This window comes from Pipistrellus hanaki (assembly GCF_964339955.1).
Source record: "Pipistrellus hanaki genome assembly, chromosome: 19".
Taxonomy (NCBI): domain Eukaryota; kingdom Metazoa; phylum Chordata; class Mammalia; order Chiroptera; family Vespertilionidae; genus Pipistrellus; species Pipistrellus hanaki.
The window spans coordinates 8284284-8303820 of record NC_140521.1 but is presented as its reverse complement, the minus strand read 5'-3'; the positions used below and the strand labels follow the sequence as shown (position 1 = coordinate 8303820).

The window sequence follows — 19537 nt, the reverse complement described above, 5'->3', positions numbered from 1 at the left end:
TCCCAGTATGCAATGCAAACAGTGCGTCAACAGTTAGAAACTACATGTCCCAGCATGCCATGCTCTCCAGCAACCTCGGAAGTGGGTATGAGGGACGCCATTGCATTGTGGTAGTTGTAGTCTCTCGGGACTGGCCCGCCTCTTGTGCAGCTTCCGGGGCCTAGGTTTAAAGAAAACGCTGCTGGGTGGCTTAGCGCCCTTAGAGAGAGGTGCCGCCCTACGACCTTTGCCCCCGGCCCGGGTGACCAGCTCCTCGAATCTTTCCCACAGCCCAACATGGCGGCAGAGGTGGATTTTGGGGATTTAGAGCTATTCGAGGCGTTTGACCACCCAGAGGAATCGCTCCCAAAGCCCGTCCACACGCGCTTCAAGGACGGCGACGGCGACGAGGAGGACGAGGACGGGGTTGGCGACGCGGGGCCGCGGGAGAGGCTCCGGCAGTGCGAGGAGACCATCGAGCGGCTCCGCGCCGAGAATATCCTTCCTTCCCGCCGCCGGGCCGCGGCGCCCGGGCGTGCGGTGCCCTGGACGCGGGCAGCAACCCCGCGGGGCCGGAACTCGGGGTACATTTGTCTCGCCCCCGACGGCGGGCTGCGGAGCGGGGGGTCGGGCTGCAGAAGCCGCCCCGGGGCCTCGGCGCCCACCTCTCGGCGACCCGCTTCCGGACTCGTTTCCCCGTCACCACCCGGCCCGGGGCCGGCGTTTAGGATCGTTTCAGACTCTTGCGACTGTTCGTTTGTGGGCTTTTTGGAGTGATCCGCTTTCGGGTTTTTTGTGGGGGTTTTTTTGCAGCCCAGTTAAAGTTACTGCGGTCCTGTTACAGTTGTGTATTGGGAGATACCGGGGAATTAGACTTTGGCGTAGACTTGATTTATTTATTTTTTACGTGTGTGTGTGTGTGTGTGTGTGTGTGTGTGTGTGTTGTGTGTGTACGCGCGCGCGCGCGCCCGTGCGGAGCTAGTGGTCCCAAGATGTAGAGTTTGGGGGCCTTGCGGAGTCGAGAGGTGCAAAGCGACATGGTTAATGGCTTGAGTAAGATTGGGGCTTCATTGCCAAGTTCTTCCACTTTGAAATAGCTTCCGAAGGGAAGGTGCCTTGCAAACCTTTAGGGAAAACGCGCCAAATGTTTTCATTTTGGCTTTATTTACCATGATGACAGCCTTTCTAGCAAGATTTATTAGTGTTTATTTACGATCTTAGGGTTTTTGTGTTTTGTGTTTTTTTTTTAAGAAACTATATATATATATATACACACACACTGTAAATAGATAATTTTGGTTTGCTTGCTTTTTTTTTTTTTTTTTTTTTTTTTTTTTTTTTTGCTTTTTTCCTTTTAGAATTTAAAGATCCCTAAAAGCGGTTGGTAAATTACCTGCTACGGCTTCGAAGTCTGATTTTTTTCCTTCATGATGTCTTTTCCGTAAATATGTTACTATGGAAAATTTCAAAATACAGAAGTCGTTAACAGTTTGTTATGCCGCATCTCAGGATGCTTTTGCCTTGGAACATTTTAAATGAGTGAGTGTTCAGCTTTGGAGGGGACACTCGTTTGAAGAACGTTTTTGGTCCAGCCAGCCAGTCTCTCCTGAGCTACAGGGCCTGCTGTCTTTGAAATGTCTCTGTTGGAAGGAATGAAAACTGTGTGTGAATGTTTAGGTACAAATGCCTAACCCTGCTCAGAAAGTGTGTCATCTTCAAAATAGTTGCGTGTCTTTTAACCGTATAACGTTCTGTCACCAAAAGTGAGAGTTAGTAGTTGGATTTTATGACCCTTATAAATGTTTAATGAGGGCTTATACTCCTTAACACGTAATAACATCAAGAACTTAAAAGAAAATTGAACATTCTGACTCGACCAAGGTATGAGATTTTGAAATTACACCATAGTAGTTTTGTTTTTTTTTTATCCTGATGTTAATATCGAATTATAGTTTCTTTATAAAAAGAGTATTTAGGATTTTTGTATCATTTTTTACTTGTTCAGCCTACTCAAAAGAAATCAGAGTAATAGTAATTATCCTTTTTTTTTTTAACTTACGGGGATAACACTTGCAATTCTCATAATTGCATTAAACTGACTTACTGGATGAAAATATTTGTGAAACAATTCAGAAAATTTTGACTTAATGTTCAGAACAGGCTCATTGTCAATCCAGCTGTCTATTCAACAAATATTTCTGGGAAAATAGAATTAAAATTCAGTGTTAATCTAAAATATTAGTTAAAATACAAATATTTTTCAAGCTTTCAGAATTTGGGGCTGGCTGATGGGTGGTACCTGATGGAGTAACTAACTGGCTTCCCTGGTGACTAGAAGTTTAAAATTTTAGAATTTAGATCCCTTTCAGAATTTTAGAATTTAGGTGCCCTACCTTTATTCATCTATGCGAGCGCACTTTATGGATTTAAACTAATTTTGGTTAGTTATTAACTATTGACTATAACTACGATTCCTTAAAAATCATACATTTTTATATATTGAAATATACTTTAGATAAGCACGTTTCCCAATAGAGTTGATTATTTAAACATTAAGCATTTTGAAGTGGATTATAATCACCCGTGTTCAAATAACTATGGTGTCATGAGTTTTGCCAATTTATAAAAAGTAAGCATTAGAATAATGGAAAAGGAATTTATTTTTAGAATTGGTGCCCTTCATAGTGTCTGATAAAGCATTCTACAGAAAACCAAGGAAGAAAAAGAAATAAAATGATTTAGGGAAAATTTGTACCCCAAATCTCTTGATTTGGAACCATTGTGATCAGAAGTTTCTCTATTTATCCAATTAACATTGCATTTGTTTATTTTTTACTTCATATTATGAGAAATTTAAAGAACGTGAAAAGAATAATATCCATTTTTGATCACTTACATTCCCAGTGACTATTTTGCCATAATTTTTCTAATCCTATGCACACATTTCACCCCAAATATTATAGCATGTATCTTTTTTTTTTTTTTTTAATGTATTTTATTGATATTTTACAGAGAGGAAGGGAAAGAGATAGAAAGCTAGAAACATCGACTAGCTGCCTCCTGCACACCCTCTACTGGGGATGTGTCCGCAACCAAGGTACATGCCCTTGACTGGAATCGAACCTGCGACCTTCCAATCCACTGAACCAAACTGGTTTCGGCTAACATGTATCTTTTTAAAAAAAAAAATACTTTTTCGAGCATTACCACACCACCATTATCATACCTCATAATTGTCATGACTTCCTTGATAACGTTCTCATCCCAGTACTTACTCACATTTCCCCAACTGAATGTCTTTATAGCTGATTGTTCAAGCTGGGCTCCCACCGAAGACCATGCAGTAACATGGGGTTTTGTATCTTTTATAAACTGAAGTTTGCTCATGTTGCAACAACTTTATATTATCAATTTATTTCTCTACTTGATGAGAACAATTCCAAATACAGATGATGTATTTCATATGCCGTCCAGGTAGAGAAATATGAGGCAAGTGAGGAATCGGAGATTCAGCTGGTCCCAGGTTCACGATGGGATATACTGCAGTTTTCCAGGTTGCTTTTTTTGTTTTGTTTTGTTTTGTTTTCCAGTATTTGAGAGTGAAATCCAGAACCGTATGCTTTTTACATCTCGACTTTAGAATCTTGGATTTGAGATGTTTAGTGCAATGTGCTCTCCCCTCCGAAAATAACCTATCTATTTATTTATAAAGTGTGTATTTTTCCTATATATATAGTTCTAAGGCAAATTCACTCTGATTCTTTTAGAAATATATTCTGTAACCTCCTGGTTTACCCATACCTTCCCTCCTCTCCTCCCCTCCCCAATTTACAAAGAAACAGCCATCAGGTAAAGAAACTTTTTCGCTGAAAACTGAAAGGTTAACTATGGTTTTAATTTTTTGTGACATGTTATGTAAGGGATACCTCCATGTAAAATCGTTAAAGTAGGTAAAGTGGTGAAACAGATTTTTCCTGAGAAAACTGTGTTCCTGGTCTTACACGCATTATCTTTGGTACTTTGAGAATTATATAGATCATGTGTTTATATGTACATATAAAACATATATGAATGTTTTGCTTTAACTCCTCTAAGAATATGTTTTAACTTCTGTTTTAGTGGAATATTGGTGAACAACACTAAATTAGATGGACCTTTATTACAGATTCTATTTATGAACAATGTTATTTCAAAGTAAGTCATTTTTCCCTTTTCTAAATATAATGAATTCATGTGCTTATGAAACAATGTCTTCTGTAAGAATGCTGCTTTCATTTGTACTTCCTTATTCTTTTACTTAAATTTATGAAATCCTGATGAAGAGCAAGGACATTAGAGTCACGTAAACATGAATTTGAATCTGGTTTCTTTCTTTCTACATATCTGAACCTGGGCAGATCACTGGCCCTCTCTGCATGCCAGTTTCCTCACTGGAAAAGAGGAGATCAATAGTGACCACCCCTAGGTAGCTAAGTGAGTTCCTGTAAGAATCCAGTAGCCTCTAATTAAAAAAAACAACTACCACCGCAACAATAATGTTAGCCATTTATCTTTCCATGTCAGGTAACAGTCTTCCCTGTTGGCTATCTTCAAAGCTTCCCCACATTATATACATATTTATAATATATTTTTGTTGATTTCAGAAGGGAAGGGGGAGAGAGAAGAGACATCAATGATGAGAGAGAATCACTGACCGGCTGGTTCATAGATCGATGCTCAGCTACTGAACCACACCGACCAGGCATGATATATTTTTTAATATCAAAACTAGCTTTGGGCAGGAGGTCTAAAGCATGCTTGAGTCTGGATGACTGCATTCCTGCAGTGCGTGCTGGCGCTCCGAGATGGTTTGAGGCCCTTCCTCACAGATTGGTTCTAGTCTTTTCAGACAGAAGCTTAATCACATGGTCACTTAACCACATTCTCGTGTGTGCTGGGGAAAGTGAAGAAGGTAAAGGGAACCGTCCATGCAGTCGTCCTCTGGGGCAGGTCTGTTACCTTCTCTGTCTCCGCAGAAGAGGAGCCTGAGGGTCTGAGGGGAGGGGAAGCTGGATGGTGAGCGTAGCAGCAGCCAGGTGCCGGGCACAGCTGGGCTCTGTCACCTTCAGATTATTCAGATTAGAGTCAGCATCTGCTCTAGCTTGCGGCAGTCTGACTTCCGCAGCGCCCACCTGCACAAATCTTAGGATGTCAGAGCTGAAGAGACTTGGCAGATCCTGGAATCTGAAGAGGAAGTTGGCTCCTTCAGGACCTCCCGCAGGAGACTGAGAAGTTTGATGAATGTGGTTCTTGAGCTGGAGAAAGTAGACCTCAGGAGTTTTTCTAACATTGCATTTTGGTTTTGTTTTTCACGTTTAATATTTATGCATTGTTGTTGTTTTTTAAATATATTTTATTGGTTTTTTACAGAGAGGAAGGGAGAGGGATAGAAAGTTAGAAGCATCGATGAGAGAGGAACATTGATCAGCTGCCTCCTGCACACCCCCTACTGGGGAAGTGCCCACAACCAAGGTACATGCCCTTGACCGGAATTGAACCCGGGACTCTTGAGTCCCTCTATCCACTGAGCCAAACCAGTTTTGGCGATATATTTATGCATTGTATTTCCTTATTTGTGCCTAGAGAATCTCTGGGAGGAGGATGTGGAAGAACCGAATGCACAGGTTGCCTTTGTGAGGCAGGAACAGGTGGCTAACAGACAGGGTGGGAAGGAGGCTTTTCATTGTGAAACCCTTTTACTTGTGGATATGGAACTACTTGCATGTTTTATGTATGTAGAAGTTAAATACATGAAACTTATTTAAAAGTCCATTTATTCTTAGCGCAGATATGCCAAGCACTGTGTTGGGTTATCATAATTGTTTTGTTAACTTGGCACCAAATAGATCCTGAGTGTTAGCAAGTCAGTGGTTTGATAAACCTGAAACACAAAGTTATAAAAATGACACATGGCATAATCTTTGACTTAGTCTGTTCCTGTTTTATTCTGTCTGAGTTCTGACCATTTTGTGCTCTTATGCAGGCAATATCATCAAGAAATAGAGGAATTTGTATCAAATTTAGTAAAAAGATTTGAGGAACAGCAGAAAAATGATGTGGAAAAGACTTCCTTTAATCTTTTGCCCCAGGTATTTCAAACTTAAGAGACTTTAAGATGAGTAGGTTATGCTTTTCCCTGCTATTTATTCTGCCACCAGGATGCTCTTAAATCAAAGCCAAAATGGTTAAGATTGTCTGTTCCCCTCCGTTCTTCCACCTGGCTGCTTTCTCTGTGGTCTGCCCAGCAGCCATGGGCTTTCTTTTGGATCCTGGCTCCTTTTCTTCCCTTTTCTAACTTAGACATGGGGATTTGTGTGGAAAACTAAGCTCCAAAGTCTGTATTTCTTAGGTTTATAAAATACAGATTCTTTTTCCCTCAAGCCAATATGTGTTGTCTTTCTCTTCCCCCCCGCCCACACACACCCCTGTTAAGAAAATAAATAGCATGCCCAAATAAAATTGAGACATTTTACTATGTGTGAATATTAGAGCATGAATTTATGTTTAAAAGATCAGAATTATGTTTACTAGGCCTTTTTAAAATTAGAAATTAAGGTAAGTAGTCTTTCAAATAAGGATCTTTAGCTGTCTATCCTGTGAAGTTAAAGAACAGAGTATTCTGATTAATTAAATTTTAAAATCACCTTTAGTTTTCACCTATATACAATTTTAAAAATATACATTTTTATTGTTTCAGAGAAAGGAGAGTGAGATAGAAACATCAGTGATAAGAGAATCATTGACCAGCTGCCTCCTTCACCCCTGCTACTGGGGATCGAGCCCACAGTCTAGGCATGTGCCCTGACCGGGAATTGAACCGTGACCTCCTGGTTCACTCAACCACTGAGCCACACCAGCCGGACTATAATAGTTTTTGAAGATTCAAGAAATGGGAAATACAGTTAACAATAAGAATACGCTAAATAAAATTAATGTTTTGATTCAAGATACACTTTAGAATTTTTTGGTGGCTTGAGGTCAGTGAAGGTGACAGTAGTATTGACTAGTAATATAAAATATTTTAATCTTTCTGGTTATCTGCTTTCAAGATAAACGAAAGTCTGCCTTATCAGTTCAAATGTTGAAAGTTCCATAATATTTATTAACATGAGAGTCATAGTGTATGCTAATGCTTCCGAAGACAGTTTGTATAACTTTTTAAACTTTCCTACTTGTGAAATTTCTTTCATGAGCATTCCTACCTAGCTTCACTTAAGTCACCCTAATTATGACAACAGTGAATTTAAATTTTTATATACCTAATGGTATGTATTAGAAAATAAAGTGGGTGTGTCCAAATTGCTAATATTTGAGTTTTGAAGTTGAAACTTGGTTACCGTTTGTAATGTAATGTGTGTTTTTCTTTGTATCAGCCATCCAGTGTTACGCTAGAAGAGGACCATAAAGTAGAAGAATCCTGTTCCATTAAAAACAACACAGAAGCTTTTAGTGTAAGTTTGGACATTTTAGCTTTATAATTCTGCAGATACATGTTTTCTGTCCTGTGTCATTATTATCGTTTAATAATGTGGATAGTTACATGTCATCACATGATCATGAATTCTTTCTTTAAATTTGTTATAAACAACCATGTGGACTTCAACCTTTTAAACACTATAGTTTGCTTTTTAATGGCTATTTTATTGTGACCTGGGGGCACAGTAAACGTTGCCTGGGACCTTTCAGTCCACAGGCCGATGCTCTATCCACTGAGCCAAACCGATTAGAACTAACTTGAATTTGTAAAAGAACTGGCTCTCCGTGGAAAGTCTGTAGCTGGTTGCATATGGAAGCTGGAAACCAGTTAGGGTGTTAATGCACTCATCGTGGGTGAGATGAAATGACAGCTCAGACCAAGTGATGGTGGTGGCGATGAGAAGGGGTTTCTAACCTGGAGATGCTTTGAAAGCAGAACTGATCAAATACTTTGATGAACTGGATGTAGAATATGAGAATGAGGGGAGTCCTAATGACTCCAGCTTTTGTCCTCAGCAACCGGAAGAACATTGCTGCCTTTTCTGTGATGGGAAAGGCTGGAGGGAGGAGCAGGGTTCTAGTGCGGTTTTAAATAGGTGAGTTTGAGAAGCCTCTCACAGTAAGAGCTGTCAGGTTGGCACTGGCACATACAAGGTTGGAGCCTGGGAGCAGTCGGACGACATTGGGGGTTGCCAGCATTTAAATTATATTTCATACCACGGGTCTGGAGTCACATAGAGGGGGACTAAGGGCTGAGCCTTACAGAATGTGGAGAGAAGGTTTATAGGACAATGTTCTTATTCTTAGAAGGCCCGTACTGAATTATGTAGGGTGAAGTCTGAATGTTGGAAACTAGGAAGTAACTGTACTCATCTCAGGCGAGATAAAATAATGGCTTACACTGTGATGGTAGAGGCGGTGACTTTGTTTAAACGGCTCAGTAAAAATTAAATCTGGGGGGGAAAAGTGTGTGTGTGTGAGTGTGAGTGTGTGTGTGTGAGAGAGAGAGAGAGAGAGAGAGAGAGAGAGAGAGGGTGTGCGTACTAAAATGTCAATTAGCAATTGCTAAATCTAGATGGAGGGGACATAGGTGTCCATTATACTGTTTCTTCAGCTTTTCTGTCTGAGATTTTTCCCAGAAAATGGAGGGAAAAGAAAAGACTGGGAGGAAAGGAAATGGAACTTTTCTGAGGGTCTTGTTGTAAAGGAAACAGGAATGGGGAATTGGGAGGAAAAGTGAGAGTTGTGGGCAAGTTTTTATTTTTTTAAGTCTGGAGAGGGTACAGCTGATAGTAGTGAGGAAATGCTCCATAATCATGGAGGCATAGGGAAATGTAAACACGTAGCTTTTACTCACACATCCAAAGCTGGCTCCTTTAGTTATTTCTAAAACTTCACCCAAGATAAATTCTTAGAACAATTCATCATAGTTTTACATTATTCATTGTCTTCTTTTTCCTGCTTCAACGGCAGTATTTTTTGACTTGTTTTCTGCAGGTTGTAGGAAGTGTCCTGTATTTTACTAATTTTTGCCTCGATAAGTTGGGGCAGCCGCTCCTAAATGAGAACCCTCAGCTCACCGAAGGATGGGAAATACCCAAGTATCCTACACAGTGAATGGAGACCTTTTCCTCGGCTTGCCATTAAGTTCACCTTTTAAAAGTTTGACCCAATTTTGCAGACAATGCTAACCATTCCTTAATAAAACCCACCCAAGGTACCAGCAAGTCTTCAGCCACATTGTCTCTCTGGAAGGGCAAGAGATACAAGTGAAGGCCAAAAGGTTCGTGTGGGGAGTGGTTTATATTTTGCTTACTGCTTTTTATAAAACAAAAATCCTAAGCTCCTTTAGCTTGAAACGTTAATATTCTTTATTGCTGGCTTTCTGAAAATAAATTACACATTAAACTATAATTTTAATATAGAGACCTGTATTAAATGTTTAAATTGATCTTTTATTGATTGGAATGCATTGGTTTGTGCCTAGAGTGTCTGGGTGGGTGGGAAGGTTTACATTGTTGCTGTCGCTGTCTTTGCTGCCTTAAAACCCTCTGCCCCTTTCCATGCGGCCTAAAGGAATACGATGTTTGCCTCGGTGTTTTTGGTACAAACCACTGGCAAAACTCTGAGGTAGCAGGTCAGTCGGGAGCATCCGGTTCCTGGTTAAAGTGCTGCTGTTTAAATCACCAAGGACGGGAGCCGAAAGAGTTCCCATTGCAGATTTTAGTGATCTGTGACCAGTGCACTTTAATCTTTGGCACACTTCGCTGTCATCTAGGATTTTATTGATTTGCTTTTATAGTTTCACTTACACTGTGAAAATCTTTGTTTTTTGACCAAATAGGCCAAGGCCTCACTGTTTCAATTGTGGTTCCGAAGAACATCAAATGAAAGATTGCTCAATGGTAAAGTTTTCTTTCAATGAAAAAAATATCTTTGAACCAGCACTTTCTAGTGTTTTCAACCTATTTATGGCATTGTGTGATATGAGGGAACTTCCTGTTAATTTCCTGGGGTCTTTGAATTTGAAAAATTTACGTACTTAAATTGTAAGGCATTGGATTGTTTTAAAACTTGATTACAGTGTTCTGTATTGAAACGAATGGAAGACTATGAGTTAATTTTTAGACAATATATTTTTAAAACTTGATTTTATGTTTTGGTAATACTGAGGTAAATAAAACATTAAAGTGATGCTTTCTTTCTGGCTTATTTTTCTAAAATATCCAGCCTCTCTCATACTTATTCCTTATACATTAAAAAAACTGAAATAATTTGCTTGACCTTAGCAAAGTGCTCATATTTATTTAATTTCTGAAATATTTCTAACGTGCTTGATACCGTTCTTTTCAAATGCATTGTGATTCAGCCCCGGAATGCTGCGCGGATAAGCGAGAAGAGGAAAGAGTACCTGGACGCCTGTGGTGAAGCCAACAGCCAGAGCTTCCAGCAGCGGTACCACGCCGACGAGGTCGAAGAACGGTTTGGGAGATTCAAACCAGGAGTTATTAGGTACCTGTTGTCAGTTTCCCACAGAATGCCATTCTGTTCTCCCGGTATTTGAGACATTGTATATTTAGGATAACGATCATGATGTAAGTCTTCTCTAGCAAGGCTCTAGATAACGTACATCAGGTCATTTGAAAATGTTCATTGAAATCTTAACTACAGGTGTCTCCCCAAAATGTATACCTACACTTTGAATAATTAGAAAGGTGGTGTTTATTAAAATACATTTCATTTTCAAAATGTAATTGAATCTATAGACGTTATGTGTATACATATTTTGGGGACACCTTGTATATATTTGATAGGCACCATGCCACATGCTGTATAATATAAGAATTATCTTTAAAACGTTGGAATAGTGTGTGTATTTCGTCTTCCTTTGTTTCTCAGTGAGGAGCTTCAGGATGCACTTGGTGTGTCGGATAAGAGCCTGCCGCCTTTTATATACCGAATGCGCCAGCTCGGATACCCCCCCGGGTGGCTCAAAGAGGCGGAGCTGGAGAATTCAGGGCTTGCGCTCTATGACGGAAAAGGTAATGTCAGCTTAGATAAGTCAACTTCAGTGTCAGCTTTTTTTTTTAATTAAGGAATCGATAAAATGTGATGGGAATTGCTCTTTCCTCACATACATACACACAATTTATCACAATAAAATGTGATAGGAATTGTGTGCTGAGTTAACAACAAAAAATAACATGATGGCATTTTCTTTGTTTTGCAAAGAAGGAACGAAAACCTCACTGAGAATTATCAGATGGTTATCTAGACCTGGTCAATGACTGCCTAGGCCAGAGTACCAACTCTCCAGCTATTGCCCCTAAGTTCTTGCCTTTCTCAGTAATGGTAACAGATCTACCCACCAATGCCAGGGGATCTATAAAAGTTAGTCTATATAAGGCCTCTTATAACCTAGAATTCCTCTCTTAGGATATCTACTCTAAAAATATTCACACTTGTGCATAGAGGACATGGGAGTCTATATATTTTTGCATTTATCATGATAGTAAAAAATTAAAAACAACATGAAGGTCCTACAGGAGAATAGCTAAATTAACTCGGGTAGATTGGGCAGTGGAATCCCTACACTGTTTAGAGTGGAATAAACCTGTGTGAGCTGACACGGCAAACTCTGTGCAATGCCAAGTGGAAAGCAAGTTTCTAGATTACTTACACACTGTGACAGCATTGATCTCATGTTGCGAAAAGAAAGAAACCCACGTGGAAGAAACAGCCCTGTTTTCTCTAAGGACTTGCTTATATAAAATATTTTAAAAGATCTAGACCAAGAACCTTCTAGATTTTAGGGTTTAGCCCCATAGATGCCTTCTCTGACCACCTCATTCACCACTGTCTTCCATGCCCTGTGTGTGTTCTTCAGACCCTGTCACTGTTTATATTTATTTCTGTCTTACTTGAGTGGTACATATTTTCCCAACTAGATGGTAAGGTTTACAATTGCTAAAACCATATCTATTGTGTTCAGTATATCCCCAACATGTGGCACAGTGCCTGCCTGGCACATGGTAGCTGGTAAATAAATCTTTTTTTATAAAATCCAAATGTTTGTCTATACAGCAAACATAACAGTGCTTATCCATAACTGAGACAGGAAAAAGGATGGGATACAGATTTTAGTTTTATCTCTAATGCTCTAAATATTTTTAAATGAAAATGTTTCTATATATTACTTAGGCAATTCAAAATAAAAATATTTTTAGAAAATTTACCATGCCTCCCTCTTCTCAAATAATACCAAAGAGGTATTTAGCACAGACCTTTTAATAAATCTTCAGGTCGTGCTAATATTTAAACTCTCTTCTTTTTTAGTTTATTTGTTTGGGTAGGGATTCTTTGGACAAACGGTTGTGGATAATTCAATCTCTTAAATCTCTTTATTTTTAAAATATATATATTATTGCCAAAACCAGTTTGGCTCAGTGGATAGAGCGTTGGCCTGTGGACTGAAAGGTCCCAGGTTCGATTCCGGTCACGGGCATGTACCTTGGTTGCGGGCACATCCCCAGTAGGGGGTGTGCAGGAGGTAGCTGATGGATGTTTCTCTCTCATTGATGTTTCTAACTCTCTTTCCCTCTCCCTTCCTCTCTGTAAAAAGTCAATAAAATATATTTTAAAATATATATTTATATATTATTGACTTTTAGAGAGAGGGGAAGGGAGAGAGATAGAGAAATAGAAACATCGATGACTGAGAACATCATCGATCAGCTGCCTCCTGCATGCCCCACACAAGGGATCAAGCCCACAACCTGGGCATGTGCCTGCACCAGGAATCGAACCAGTGGCCTCTTGGTTCCACGCTCAGCCGCTGAGCTACACTAGCCAGGCTACTTTCTATTTTTTTTAAAATCCTTACCCGAGGATATTTTTTTATTGATATTAGAGAGAGGGGAAAGGAAATGGAAGGGAAAATAGAGAGAAATATCAAGAGGCCAGACCAGACCAGGAATCAACCCTGAAACCCAAGCGTGTGCCCTGACGAGGAGAATTGAACCAGCAACCTCTTGGTACCCAGGACGACACTTCAGCCAGGTGCAAAATAGCCAGGTGCCAGACTTTTAAGCAACCCATAGAAGAACCTGATTTGCCAAGATATTAACTATTTTATCAAAGTAACGTGCACATGGTTGAATAGTTCTGACCGAGTTGTTCGGACAAAACAGTGATTGAAGTCCTTCTCAGAATAATGCTCTTGCCATGAAGGTAAGCGCCCTCCAGGTCTGCTTTTGGTCTGGAGAGAGTTTTTTATTGGCATCTAGCAACATTAACCCTTCCGATGGCCTCTGATAGATGCTGCTGATGGGGAAACAGAATCTGGAGAAGTACAACACAATCAAAATGTCACTTACGATCTCTCGAAATTGGTAACCTACCCAGGTTTTAATATATCTACTCCCAAAGGAATTCCAGATGTAAGTATGTTGTTTCTTTATTCTTGTGAGCTATGTGATTGTTCAAAACGTTAGCTTTGTTTAGCAGTTACTGCTACTTAAAGAAGTAAATGTGTTTAACTTTTTAATTTTCTTTTTGTTGACTAGAATCTTGAGTGAAATCTTATATACCTTAAAAAACAGACGAGTGATTGTTTCTCAAAGTAAAATTTTTATTTTATATGAGAATAATTTCTTCACTTACTCTTTTCCAACTCTTACGTTTCACAATTCAACAATGCACTCTTGTGATGGTGATGGTAGCAGCAGTATTTTAATTTTTAAAAAATGCTATTTTAATTTAAAACGGCATGGGCTAACTTAAGGGCTGAATTGCCTGGCACAAGCCATCAGAGCCTCTGAAAGTGGATCTAAGACCCAGCCCACATGGGAATCCCCTGGGGATCTCATAGGAAATGCACATTCTGAGTCCCTCAGACTTAAGGACTCAGTCCCTGGAATCTACAGGTTTGACAAGAGCCCTGAATGATTCTTAGTAACAGTCACTGTTGAATGTGCTATTGGTGATGAGAGAGAAACATGGGACCATAAAGATGAGTAATCAGTTTTGAAAGGGAAAGAACCGAAGACAGAAAACAACACAAGTAGCCGAAACCGGTTTGGCTCAGTGGGTAGAGCGTCTGCCTGCAGTCTGGAAGGTCCCAGGTTCGATTCCGGTCAAGGGCATGTACCTTGGTTGCAGGCACATCCCCGGTGGGGGGGTGTGCAGGAGGCAGCTGGTCGATGTTTCTCTCTCATTGACATTTCTTTTCTTTTTTTTTTTTAATATATTTTATTGATTTTTCACAGAGAGGAGGAGAGAGGGATAGAGAGTTAGAAACATCAATGAGAGAGAATCATCGATCAGCTGCCTCTTGCACACCCCGTACTGGGGATGTGCCCGCAACCACGGTACATGCCCTTGACCGGAATCGAACCCGGGACCTTTCAGTCCGCAGGCCGACGCTCTACCACTGAGCCAAACCGGTCCCGGCTCATTGACATTTCTAACTCTCTCTCCCTCTCCCTTCCTCTCTGTAAAAAATCAATAAAATATATATTGGTTGCGGGGATGTGCCCGCAACCAATGTACATGCCCTTGACCGGAATCGAACCTGGGACCTTTCAGTCCCCAAGCCGACGCTCTACCACTGAGCAAAACCGATTTCTGCAATAAAATATATTTTTTTAAAAAAGAACTAAAAAAGAAGACAGCACAAGTAAATGTGTCAGGAGGAATGAGCCATGAGCAGTCGGGAGAGGGTGCAGCCAGCCAGGCGGATATGAGCCCTGGTTGATACTGCTTATAACTTCTGCCTGCAGGAAGCAGGACATTCGGGGGCCAAGTGATTTTTGTCAAGTAGCTCTTAGTAGTCAGTCCTGACTGTTCTGTAGGCTGAGTTGAGGTTGTTTTTCCTTCAATGCCATTATTTTAATTAATTCCCAAAAAAAGGAAAAGTCACCTGTGAAGCAGAACTGTAATTGGGTACCTCCACTTTGCCTCCTTGAACAGAAATCTCAAAGCATGGCGTTTTCTGAGTGCACGCTTGTTTCTTCCTTCTCTTCGTCCTTAGGAATGGAGGATGTTTGGTTCCATCCCAATGCAGGCCTGCCAGCAGAAGGACGTGTTTGCCAATTTCCTTACTTCCAACTTCCAGGCGGTAAAGAGACTTTCGGATTCTTCTGTAAAAACGTATTGCATGTGTCTGTGGAATTCTATAATGCATTAGCATCTTGCTGCCTTGCTTGCTTTGATTAAAAGCTCTCGCTGTCTTCTGGTGAACCCGAAGGAAAAGGTTTACACGGACGTGGTTCAGATTGGTTTCTGCGCCATGTTTGAGTGGGGGTGGGTGAGGTTTCCTCTTTGTCTGCCGCTGTAACTGTGGTTCGGTTCCTCCGACAGCCGAGTGTGCGGCCCGGCTCCAAGAGGGCTTCGTCCCGGTCCAGCCCTTGTAGTCCGAAGAGGCAGAAGGGGAGCAGCTCGGCCTCCCCCGCGGACATGGAGCTCGATTCGGGTAGGTCTCCCCTCACCTTGTGATTTCATTGAGAAGGTAGAACAAGTTCGTATACTCCTGAGTTCCGAAAGAAAGAAGAAGCTCTTTATGAGCACCAACTAAATAGTAAATCTTCTATTCTGTTCTTGGAGATCCGAGCATCACCACTGTCAGTGGTAAAAGCTGGGTTGGAACACATTCTTGGTCTGAGGGATGCATGGGCCAGCGTGCGAAGTGACCAGCAGGAATGGCCTGAAATAACATAGTGACTGGGACCGTCTGCGGGAGAGGGCGGCCCCGGGAGCCACGGGCCTGGGTGTGGCAGAAGGAAAGGAGGACTCTCAGATGACCGGCAGGGTTCCGTTTTGGAGTCTTCAACTTGTGCTGCCATTAGCGAGAGTAGCAAATAGGAGAAGAGTCCAGATTTTAGAAAAATGTCCTTTGTTGTGCTCAGGTTGGATCTGCTGTGGGGGGGGACAGCCAGCTGGTGATGCCCAGCGACCAATTAGCTATACGAACCCACCCACCAGGCAGATAGAGACACAGAATTAGGAATAAGCTCAACCTGCCTTGTCTGCCCACCTTTGTCTCCTCCTGCCTTCCACACGCTCAGCAGTCCAGTCCGCTTATATTTCCAGCCAAGCATTCCGCGAATTCCATCTTCAGCTACAGGAGACAACCTAGAAATTCTTCTGTATCTCCATGCTGTTCACAGTGTCTGGCTCTAAGAGATGGAACAGCATGAAAACATTTGCCGAGGGGTCGGTTCATGTTCCTGCACTGGAAGGTCCCGTAGCTTCCCCTGCAGGGGGCCCTGTTTTCGGGCAGCTTGAGGATGTATGAAGGGGTATCCACAGGGTCATGTATGGGTATCCACAGGGTTTTCCCCTCAAGCCCATTATTTTTGGCCATTGAACCTCTGACTACCCCCGAGTGTAAGTACAGCCCAGTGCTCTGACAGCTGGACGTTTCTCACCTTTCTCATTGCAGATGCGGAGGCCCGGCCTGGACCTCCGAGCGGGAATGCTGCCCAGTTTCAGCCCCCGTTGCCCCCTGGCACTCCTCCACCCCCGCGGGGAACTTCGCCCGCCTTCATCCCTCCGCTCCCCAAGGGCGCCCAGCCGCTGACGCCCAGTGACTCGCCACAGACCAGGACAGCACCCACGCCCACGGAGGAGGACACGCTGACCCTGGAAGAACTCGAAGAGCAGCAGAGGCAGATCTGGGCGGCCCTGGAGCAGGCGGAGAGCCTCAACAGCGATTCTGACATTCCTGCGGACACGCCTTTAACTGGAAACTCAGTTGCCTCTTCCCCTTGTCCAAACGAGCTAGAGCTTCCTGTCCCAGAGGGAAAACCATCTGCAAAGCAGGTGCCAGACGAGCCTGAGCTCGAGGCACAGGACGCTTGTGCAAAGAAATCGGAAGTTGAGCATCCAGAGAGTCCAGGGTCCGAGGCGACATTGCTCTGTGGGCAGGACAAGGAAGAGTCTGCCCAGGGAGGCTCCGGAGGCGCCCCTCTCGATGGCGGCAGTGTGGTCTCGAACTGTGACATCAGCAACGGAGGCAGCCAGAAGCTCCTGGCCCCGGACACCAATCCTTCCACAGCCACCAAAACGCACAGTCCTATCCCTGACATGAGCAAGTTCGCGACTGGAATAACGCCATTCGAATTTGAGAATATGGCCGAATCGACTGGAATGTACCTCAGGATAAGAAGCTTGTTAAAGAACTCACCCCGAAACCAGCAGAAAAACAAGAAGACTTCCGAGTAACTGCTTGACACAGCACCAAGGCCTAGTCAGTGATCCACACTTCGTGTCCTGTCACCAGTACCAAGTGGACAGATGAACCGTCTTCCTATTTGTCCCTCCCACGTTTAAAAATATGTCCGAGGCTTATTTGTGGCTTAAAGTCAGGCCTGTTTTAATGAATGGAAAGATCAGGTTCATTGGTTTACTGTATTTTATTCTCGCTACTGAAAACGCAGGGGGAAATGGAAGGATAGGGTTTAGAGGTAGTTTGTTAAGGTTTATACTATTTTTGGGTTGTGAGTGTCTGTCCAGAGTGATGGTTTTTATCGTCTTTTGTACATTGTTTTCCCTTTCTACATTTTGCTAATTATCTTGTATATAAGTTTAATAGGTCACTTTTTTAAAGAAAAAATTCTAACCATTTTAAATTCACATTTCAACTTCGAGAACCAAATGAGAAAAATCAGGGATGAGCAGCTTGGGGTATTTTTGTAAGTGATTTACATACGTCAATTTTAATGACCCTTTTAATTTTTTGTACCTTCATTCTTCATATTAGCTTGCGATACAGGTCTGATCGATTGTCTTTGAGTACAAAGGTTTAATAAATATACATAACCTAAGACTTTGAATACAAAAAAAAAAGTGATTCACAGTTAAAATAGTAAATAAAACCCTGTAAATTTGTAAGTAAATTATGTGGTTGTAAAAATTAGTGGAACTATAAGTGGAAGAAAAAGCAAAGGAAATATAAGAAATTGGCAAATTTGGGTGTTTTCAGTGGATTTTAGCCTTAAATATAGAGGCAGCAGAATCTTAATCATTTTGAAAATAATGTATCAAAAAATTAAAAAAAGAAAATCCTGGACTTAAACCCCAGGAAAATTAATAGTTAAAAATAGAAAGTAGACATAAAAAATTGCTGTTAATTATCAGCTGAAACAATGGGTTCCCCCCCTTTTTTTAATTTATTGATTTTAGAGATTATATCAAAGTAAAGCAAATATCAAATTGTTTCACTTACTTACACAGTCATTGGTTGTGTCTTGTATGTCCCCTAACCGGGAACCAAACTTGCGACCTTAGCATATGGAGACGATACTCTAATCAACTGCGCCAGGGTCTGAATCTGGTTCTTGTGGGGTGTTTTCTGTCTTTATGTGCAATGCTATTACATCTTTATAGTCAAGTTCATGAAAATAAACATTTAAGTAATCTTGAACGATTAGTCTCAGGTAGTACAGGCTAGGGCAAAAGTAGATTTACAGTTTGTATGAAAAATAGCCCAATAATTAATAAATAATAATACAAGAATAAATTCATATAACGTAAACCTACTTTTGCCTCACCTGGTGTTATCCTGCTCTTAGGCCAGCAGAGGGCGCAAAATAGAACCATTCTGGATTTAGTTTTCATTTTGAGAACTTCAGTCATCCAATTGTTCTATAAATAGTTAAAGGAAGGAAAATTATATATGAAAGGGGAAAATGTATTTTCAAGGCCCTCACAGAATGTGCTAGAAATTGAATAAAATGTTAAATATTTTGGGCTTTTTTCTCTGAGTTGAAGTACATAAAAGTAACCTCTTTTATGATCTTTCTTACTCAGTATTTCCATCTGGTAAGTATATTGTCACCACATTATGCACATCATGTATGTAACATACAGGAACTTCAGGGGCACAGAGGTTAAAGGACTCATTAACACCCAAGCAGCAGTGACTGAGAGGGAAAAAAAAGAAAAAAGTTTTACCTAGCCATCATGGCTCTGCTTGAGTGTCAACCTGTGAACCAGGAGGTCATGGTTCGATTCCCAGTCAGGATGTATACCCAGGTTATGGGTTCTGTCCCCACTAGGGGGCATGCAGGAGGCAGCCGATCAATGATTCTCATCATTGATGTTTCTAGCTCGCTTTCCTGCTCTCTTTCTCTGTGAAATTAATAAAAATATTTTTAAAGTTTTGACTTTAGAAGGGAGAGAGAAACATCAATCAGCTGCCTCCCACACCCCTCCACCAAGGATCAAACCAGGGTATGTGTCCTGACTGGCAACTGAGCTACACCAACCAGGGCTAAATATCCCTTTAAGTATTGCATTAGCAGAATCTTTTTTTTTTTTAACCCCCTCCCCCCAGCAGAATCTTCTTTGAACACCAGAGATGTCTGTTATCTTCTTAGCATACGCCACAGATGAAATATTAAGGTACACTTATGATTTACCCAATCACTGTATTAGGTGTGTTTTGTTAACTTCGTTTTTTTAGAGGAAATGCCTAAGGCACGCAGCAGGTAAATAACTAAATATCTAAGTCTAGATCGCTCTGGTCCCCATGCTCTTACAA

The 19537-nt window shown here is 41.3% G+C and overlaps 1 protein-coding gene and 1 long non-coding RNA gene across 3 annotated transcripts; both read left to right on the top strand.

Annotated features, from left to right (window-relative positions):
- Positions 1-176: 176 nt before the first annotated feature.
- On the top strand, positions 177-18741 carry ZCCHC8 (zinc finger CCHC-type containing 8). 2 transcript variants are annotated; one of them, XM_084867663.1, is made up of 14 exons: positions 177-477; positions 1820-1860; positions 4099-4173; positions 6002-6107; positions 7392-7469; positions 8992-9095; positions 9212-9277; positions 9839-9899; positions 10364-10506; positions 10894-11036; positions 13312-13433; positions 15026-15112; positions 15355-15466; positions 16436-18741. In XM_084867663.1, exons 1-14 carry the CDS (start codon positions 277-279, stop codon positions 17215-17217), a joined length of 2121 nt encoding a protein of 706 aa, XP_084723789.1. In that variant the 5' UTR covers positions 177-276; the 3' UTR covers positions 17218-18741. The 2 variants fall into 2 exon arrangements, with proteins under 2 accessions (XP_084723789.1, XP_084723790.1); XM_084867664.1 differs by having other exon boundaries at positions 419-475; positions 1817-1860.
- LOC311613605 lies at positions 485-1676 on the top strand. The gene is made up of 2 exons (XR_014793487.1): positions 485-912; positions 958-1676. It is a non-coding gene; the product is annotated as an uncharacterized lncRNA (long non-coding RNA).
- Positions 18742-19537: the final 796 nt, after the last annotated feature.

What these genes read in the sequence shown, in the direction of transcription:
- ZCCHC8 (XM_084867663.1), top strand. Translation starts at nt 277, where the DNA reads ATGGCGGCAGAGGTGGATTTTGGGGATTTAGAGCTATTCGAGGCGTTT. An exon ending in AGCGGCTCCGCGCCGAGAAT is followed by an intron (nt 478 to 1,819) that starts ATCCTTCCTTCC and finishes ACGTAATAACAT; the next exon opens with CAAGAACTTAAAAGAAAATT. An exon ending in ATGAACAATGTTATTTCAAA is followed by an intron (nt 4,174 to 6,001) that starts GTAAGTCATTTT and finishes GCTCTTATGCAG; the next exon opens with GCAATATCATCAAGAAATAG.